This window comes from Penaeus vannamei, chromosome 21 (assembly GCF_042767895.1).
Source record: "Penaeus vannamei isolate JL-2024 chromosome 21, ASM4276789v1, whole genome shotgun sequence".
NCBI lineage: Eukaryota > Metazoa > Arthropoda > Malacostraca > Decapoda > Penaeidae > Penaeus > Penaeus vannamei.
Window position 1 is genome coordinate 11,517,015 of NC_091569.1, and position 8,783 is coordinate 11,525,797.

The window sequence follows — 8,783 nt, forward strand, 5'->3', positions numbered from 1 at the left end:
CGCCACGGGCTTATTTGAAAAAGGGTATGACTTATAGACCGATAATTAGTATACGTCCCTTACCCTTTTTCATTGCCTGCAGAGCAGGGGCACGAACGCGGTTGGCACAGTACGTGCCCACTGATCTGCAGGTAAAAGCCCGCGGAGATATGGACAGTCGCAGCACGCCTACAGGCATGTCGTGCATGCAATGGCGCGACAGGCGTGAAGTGACGTTGCTGTCGACTATCCACTAAAGGGAGATGGTCGCCACCCGGTCCCGCAGAGGGTTGGAGAGGATCAAACCCCAAGTAGTCGCAGACTACAAGTATGGGATGAAGGGGGTCGATACCAGTGATCAGATGGTTGTATCGTACCCGAGCACTCGGAATTCCCTCAAGTGGTCTAAAAAGGTTTTGTTCAACCTTTTTGACATGGCAGTCGTCAACGCCTTCTCATTGCACAAGGTGCTCGGAGGGCGATTGACTCAGCTGATCTTCAGGAAGAAGCTTGCAGAAGATCTCATGCAGCTGGGGAGTCACCATGGTAGAGAGGTCAGGTCACGGTCCATCTCCCGCTCTTCGCTCCCAGCTCCGGTTCTTCAGGGTATCCACTGCCAGATATCAACACCTCACGGCAGATACCGAAGGTGCAGACTGTGCTACACTCGTGGCGTGAGGAGGATGACCAAGATATGTTCAGGGTGTGATGTTCCTCTCTGTTGGACTTCCTGCTTTGAGGAATATCACACTCAGAACGCATCCACGTCTAGGTGATCCTCACGCCACGACCTTGTACATATTGTAAATAATTTACTTCAGTAAATAAAATACGAAACGTAAAAAAAACTTTCTATATCCTCATATACCACACTATTTCTTTACACACCAATATGAAATGAATACAAGAAAATAATCTTTATATAAGATAAAATATTGAAACTTACTTTGAAAAGAATGAAGAAAAGATGGGAAAAGAAAAAGAAAGCTTCTTTACAGAGCTTGATCCAATGATATTGAACAAATACGACTCCCAAAAATAACTTACAACAGGAATTAAAAACTAAAAATATAAGTGTATTACGCATATAATGTGATCACGTACTTATAAAACTACACTGAGAAGAGGAATTGAAAGCTATATCTTGCTCATGAAGTAATAATATAGACCTCGTGTGAAAACTAGGATAGTTGATATAACCTAAAAAAAAATGAATAACGAAATTCAAAAAAAAAAAAAAAAAAAAAAAAAAAACTATGGATATAAACACGATCATACATCAAACTGCTTACTTTATTCAGAGTAAAGGCGAATAATTATCAATTGTGGAGTCCATACTACGAAAAAACTGTCATACATACTTGACATAGGAAAATATAGCAAATATATAACTTCGAAAATAATAATAATAATAATAAAATCTTAGTAATACAAAGAAAAGGCAAGGAATGCTGGTATTGCGCGTGAGCGGTCGCGCGCCATAGGGTAATGGTCTTCCTTCGAAACCCATTCAAACAATTCTTGGAAGATTTCGTAATATCCGCCTTTGAATTTCAATCTTTCCAAATCTCCTGCATCGGAAAACGAGATATGGGACTATTCCAACAAAGAAATGTATTATTTGAAACCCTCTAAGTAGCTCGAAGTGCTCAGCCTAATTGTTGTCGCTCTGCCCTGTCGTAGAGCGCCGGGTATACAGATCATAAGTGAAATGTTACGAGGTACTAAGGCATAAAAATCAACAGTAAAATTTGCGAGAAAGAGGCGTAATGGAAGGGACCTTATACAGAAGAATATCTGGTTATCATCTCTCGTTACTATGAATGAATGGTTTATGACTGCGTACTCATCATTTCCGTTTTTATATATAAACAAAAAAGGGTAAATCTACTTGAAATTCAGCAGCCAAAGAAATGGCTTATTTGAGGCATATTTGACATGTTTTTTATTTATTATTATTATTATATTTTTTTTTTTTTTTTTTTTTTTTTACCCCAATTGATGTTAATGTGGTTTATTTTTACTTTTTTTTAGCGCTTGAAAAAATGTAATGTACAGCCTTCCCCTTTTCGTGGAAACATCATGATGAAATGAAAGATTCTGTCAAAGCTGCATTTTACATTTATTGGATGTCATTACAGGCACTTACCCACCCTAACGAAAGCACGTACACACAAACAAACACACATCACATACTGGGAAAATATCTCGAAAATGCATACTTATGGAAGGTTCGCGCTACCACCGAGGTGTGACATGACGGGCCATACATTGAAGAATATCTATCATCTCTCGTTACTGTTGATGAATATTATATGAGTACTAACTCGTCAATACCTTTCTTCATATAAACAAAAAAGCGTAAAACTACTTGAACTTCAGCAGTTTTAATGGAAGAAAATGGCTAATGTGATACATTTTTGACACATAACCCTATGTGTCAAGAATTAAGGTGCATTCTTTTACTTCCCTTTATTTGTAGAAACGTCTTAATGACGAAGTGAAAGAATTTGTTATATGTACATTTCCCCAATATACTTTTAATCGATGACATTACAAGCAGTGCTTATGTACACACACTAACAAATAAACACACACAAACACAACACGTATAGGATGTACGTAATGGGGGATGCTCGCGCGTCCACCAATTATATATATATATATATATATATATATATATATATATATATATATATATATATATATATATATATATATATATAGCAATCCTACAATGGTTAAATTTCCCCAAAGAGGAATGCAAATCCCAAGCACATAAATGCCTGCGCAAAAAGTCCACACGGGATACTCAAAGCTGATATTTCTTCGTCAATGTTATTTCAGAGATTATTTTACCCCGAGTCAAGCCCGGCTTTCCCTAGGGTGCTTTAGGCCATTTCAGGATACAGGTCCCTCTTAGCTTTTTAATCTGCGTCTTTTCTGGAAACACCAAGGGGATATATTAATCTTGCTTGTCTCCACGAAAGGATTATTATTTGGTGCTCCCAGAATGGCGGATAATACCATTTGCTCTTAACATATTGTGTGACATTTTTGGCTTTTGGAAAGAAGGCGTTTGTTATTGCATCGCTGGGAATGGCTGAGTTGCTGCGTGTCTTTGGGAATGGGAATTTATGGACTTCTGCTGTTGTCTTTGCACTCACTTTTGCCTCATGTGAAACCTTAGTTTGAGCGTGAGAAGTCTGAATTGTACTCCTGAAGTATTTTTCATATTCATCGCTCATATGGTGAACACACACAGAGTCACACACACATACACATATGTGTATATATAGACAGAGAGAGAAATATTCACGTGACTGAAACAGTATCTTGGTGAAGAAATTACCTTTTCGTTAATGAAAGATAACTGTCATCCTTTCGACGACCCACTTCAGTCTGTCCCATTGCGATGTGTCCCTTCTTATCACGTTACCTTCATCGTCCTCAATCAATTCTACTTCCTTTATCGACGTCTCTCTCCTATCGAAAGCCATTAAAACAATTCTTGGACGATTTCATAATATCCGCCTTTAATTTTCAACCTCTCCAAATCTGCATCAGAAAAAAAACGAGGTATAGGACTATTCCAACAAAGAAATGTATTATTTGAAACCCTCTAAGTAGTTCGAAGTGCTCAGCCTAATGTTTGTTGTCGCTCTGCTCTATCCTGGAGCGCCGGGAATACAGGTCATAAGTGAAATGTTACGAGGTACTAACGCATAAAAATCAATAGTAAAAATCTGCGAGATAAAGGCGGAACGGAAGGGATCTTATACCGAAGAATATCTGGTTATCATTTCTCGTTACTGTGAACGAATGGTTTATGATTACTTACTGGTCATTGCTGCTTTTTTCATAAAAATGAATAAATATATAAAATAATTTAAAAAGGTAAATCTACTTTAATTTCGGCAGTTTGAAAAAAAAAGGCTCATGTGAGGCATATCTGCCACATGTTATCTACCCTAACTGATGTCAATGTGGTTTATTTTACTTTCTTACCGCTTGGAATGAGTTAAAAAATGTGACCTACAGCCTTCCCCTTTTCATTGAAACATCTCAATAATGAAATGAAAGATTTTGTCAAAGCTACATATTCCCATTTTACATTTATTGAATGACATTACAGGCCGTTCAATATCTCGATATATATCTCGACAATGCATACTTGTGGAATGCTCGCGCTACCACCGAGGTGTGACATGACGGGCCATACATTGAAGAATATCTATCATCTCTCGTTACTGTGGATGAATATTGTAAGTGTTATCTAGTCAATGCCTTTTTTCATTAAACAAAAAAAGGTAAAACTACTTGAACCTCAGCAGTTTTAAAGGTAAAATGGCTGTCATGCATTTTTGACACATGACCCTAATGTGCCAAATATTAATGTGGTTTCTTTTACTTCCCTTTCTAGAAACGTCTTAATGATGAAGTAAAAGGATTTGTCAAAAGTACATTTCCCCATTTTACTTTTAATGAATGACATTACAAGCAGTGCGCATGTACATACACTAACAAATAAACACACATAAACACATCACGTATAAGATGTACGTAATGTGGGATGCTCGCGCTTCCAGCGATTTTTTTTTTCTTTCTTTCTTTCTTTCTTTTATTTAGCAATCCTATAATGGTTAAACTCCCAATGAGGAACGCACATCCCAAGCACATAAATGCCTGCGCAAAAAGTCCACACGGGAACCTCAAAGCTGACATTTCTTTATCACTATTATTTCAGAGATTATTTTACCCCGAGTCAAGCCCGGCTTTCCCTGAGGTGCTTTAGGCCATTTCAGGATACAGTTGCCTCTTAGCTTTTTAATCTGCGTCTTTTCTGCAGACACCAAGGGGATATATTCATCTTGCTTGTCTCCACGAAAGGATTATTATTTGGTGCTCCCAGAATGGCGGATAATACCAGTTGCTCTTAACATATTGTGTGACATTTTTCGCTTTTGGAAAGAAGGCGTTTGTTATTGCATCGCTGGGAATGGCTGAGGTGCTGTGTCTCTGGGAATGGGAATTTATGGACTTCTGCTGTTGTCTTTGCACTCACTTTTGCCTCATGAGAAACCTTAGATTGGGCGTGAGAAGTCTGAATTGTACTCCCGAAGTATTTTTCATATTCATCGCTCATATGGTGAACACACACAGAGTCACACACATACACATATGTGTATATATAGACAGAGAGAGAAATATCCACGTGACTGAAACAGTATCTTGGTGAAGAAATTACCTTTTCGTTAATGAAAGATAACTGTCATCCTTTCGACGACCCACTTCAGTCTGTCCCATTGCGATGTGTCCCTTCTTATCACGTTTCCTTCATCGTCCTCAATCAATTCTACTTCCTTTATCGACGTCTCTCTCCTATCGAAACCCATTAAAACAATTCTTGGAAGATTTCATAATATCCGCCTTTACTTTTCAACCTCTCCAAATCTGCATCAGAAAAAAACGAGATATAGGACTATTCCAACAAAGAAATGTATTATTTGAAGCCCTCTAAGTAGTTCGAAGTGCTCAGCCTAATCTTTGTTGTCGCTCTGCTCTATCCTGGAGCGCCGGGAATACAGGTCATAAGTGAAATGTTACGAGGTACTAACGCATAAAAATCAATAGTAAAAAATTGCGAGATAAAGGCGGAACGGAAGGGATCTTATACCGAAGAATATCTGTTTATCATTTCTCGTTACTGTGAACGAATGGTTTATGATTACTTACTGGTCATTGCTGCTTTTTCATAAAAATAAATAAATATATAAAATAATTTAAAAAGGTAAATCTACTTTAATTTCGGCAGTTTGAAAAAAAAGGCTTATGTGAGGCATATCTGACACATGTTATCTACCCTAACTGATGTCAATGTGGATTATCCTAATGTGGAAACATCTTAATAATGAAATGAAAGATTTTGTCAAAGCTACATCTTCCCATTTTACATTTATTGAATGACATTACAGGCCGCTCACTCACTAACGAAAGCACGTACACACACAAACACACACACATCACATACTGGGAAAATATCTCGATAATGCATATTTGTGGAATGCTCGCGCTACCACCGAGGTGTGACATGACGGGCCATACATTGAAGAATATCTATCATCTCTCGTTACTGTGGATGAATATTGTAAGTGTTATCTAGTCAATGCCTTTTTCATTAAACAAAAAAGGGTAAAACTACTTGAACCTCAGCAGTTTTAAAGGTAAAATGGCTGTGATGCATTTTTGACACATGACCCTAATGTGCCAAATATTAATGTGGTTTCTTTTACTTCCCTTTCTAGAAACATCTTAATGATGAAGTGAAAGGATTTGTCAAAAGTACATTTCCCCATTTTACTTTTAATGAATGACATTACAAGTAGTGCGCATGTACACACTAACAAATAAACACACATAAACACATCACGTATAAGATGTACGTAATGTGGGATGCTCGCGCTTCCAGCGATCTTTTTTTCTTTCTTTTTTTTAGCAATCCTTTAATGGTTAAATTTCCCCAAAGAGGAACGCAAATTCCAAGCACATAAATGCCTGCGCAAAAAGTCCACACGGGAACCTCAAAGCTGATATTTCTTCATCAATGTTATTTCAGAGATTATTTTACCCCGAGTCAAGCCCGGCTTTCCCCAGGGTGCTTTAGGCCATTTCAGGATACAGTTCCCTCTTAGGGTTTTAATCTGCGTCTTTTCTGCAAACACCAAGGGGATATATTAATCTTGCTTGTCTCCACGAAAGGATTATTATTTGGTGCTCCCAGAATGGCGGATAATACCATTTGCTCTTAACATATTGTGTGACATTTTTGGCTTTTGGAAAGAAGGCGTTTGTTATTGCATCGCTGGGAATGGCTGAGGTGCTGTGTCTCTGGGAATGGGAAGTTATGGATTTCTGCTGTTGTCTTTACACTCACTTTTGCCTCATGAGAAACCTTATTTTGGGCGTGAGAAGTCTGCATTGTAAATATATAAAATAATTTAAAAAGGTAAATTTACTTTAATTTCGGCAGTTTGAAATAAAAGGCTTATGTGAGGCATATCTGACACATGTTATCTACCCTAACTGATGACAATGTGATTTATTTTACTTTCTTACCGCTTGGAACGAGTTCAAAAATGTGACCTACAGCCTTCCCCTTTTCGTTGAAATATCTTAATAATGAAATGAAAGATTTTGTCAAAGCTACATCTTCCCATTTTACATTTATTGAATGACATTACAGGCCGCTCACTCACTAACGAAAGCACGTACACACACACATCACATACTGGGAAAATATCGCGATAATGCATACTTATGGAGTACTCGCGCTAGCACCGAGGTGTGACATGACGGGCCATACACTGAAGAATATCTATCATCTCTCGTTACTGTGGATGAATTTTGTAAGAGTGTTATCTAGTCAATGCCTTTTTCATTAAACAAAACAGGGTAAAACTACTTGAACCTCAGCAATTTTAAAGGTAAAATGGCTGTGATGCATTTTTGACACATGACCCTATGTGGTTTCTTTTACTTCCCTTTCTAGAAACGTCTTAATGATGAAGTAAAAGGATTTGTCAAAAGTACATTTCCCCATTTTACTTTTAATGAATGACATTACAAGCAGTGCGCATGTACACACGCTAACAAATAAACACACATAAACACATCACGTATAAGATGTACGTAATGTGGGATGCTTGCGCTTCCAGCGATCTTTTTATCTTTCTTTCTTTCTTTTATTTAGCAATCCTATAATGGTTAGATTTCCCCAAAGAGGAACGCAAATCCCAAGCACATAAATGCCTGCGCAAAAAGTCCACACGGGAACCTCAAAGCTGATATTTCTTCATCAATGTTATTTCAGAGATTATTTTACCCCGAGTCAAGCCCGGCTTTCCCTCGGGTGCTTTAGGCCATTTCAGGATACAGTTCCCTCTTAGGGTTTTAATCTGCGTCTTTTCTGCAAACACCAAGGGGATATATTAATCTTGCTTGTCTCCACGAAAGGATTATTATTTGGTGCTCCCAGAATGGCGGATAATACCATTTGCTCTGAACATATTGTGAGACATTTTTGGCTTTTGGAAAGAAGGCGTTTGTTATTGCATCGCTGGGAATGGCTGAGTTGCTGCGTGTCTTTGGGAATGGGAATTTATGGACTGTTGTCTTTGCACTCTTTTGCCTCATGAGAAACTTTAGTTTGGGCGTGAGAAGTCTGCATTGTACACCTGAAGTATTTTTCATATTCATCGCTCATATGGTAAACACACACACACACACATACACATTGAACAGAAATATGTGATGTATAAATTATGAATGCATTTCAGTACTGTGTTTACGGTCTATTAAGCTGACAAAGCGATGCAGTGGTAGTGGTAGTTTAAACATGTTCTTGTACATTTCAGGGTCTGATTCCATACATTATTCAACTTTTCTACAGCAGGAACTATACACAGACAATTCGAAATTTGTTTCCACCGTCACCAGGTGTCACTGCAGGGCATAACATTTGAGATATTTTGCTTACGTATTTACTATGGTACAATGGTTGTGAGTTTAGGGGTAGTATTTTATAGATTTGCCTTGGAATGAATGGTTTAGTAGAAATGTGATACATGCATACATACATACATAAATAATATATATATATATATATATACATACATACAGACAAACATGAGTGTGTACACACTGTGGGCACACATATATATGTATATATATAGAGACAGAGATTCACGAGTCTGATGATTAGTATCCTGATGAGGAAATTAACTTTTTCTATATTGAAAGATCGT

The 8,783-nt window shown here is 37.7% G+C and overlaps 1 protein-coding gene across 1 annotated transcript; it reads left to right on the top strand.

Annotated features, from left to right (window-relative positions):
• The first annotated feature begins 242 nt into the window (after positions 1 to 242).
• Positions 243 to 755, top strand: LOC138865516 (piggyBac transposable element-derived protein 4-like). Its single transcript, XM_070136203.1, has one exon. The coding sequence runs from the start codon at positions 243 to 245 to the stop codon at positions 753 to 755; it is 513 nt and encodes a 170-aa protein (XP_069992304.1).
• The last annotated feature ends 8,028 nt before the right edge of the window (positions 756 to 8,783 follow it).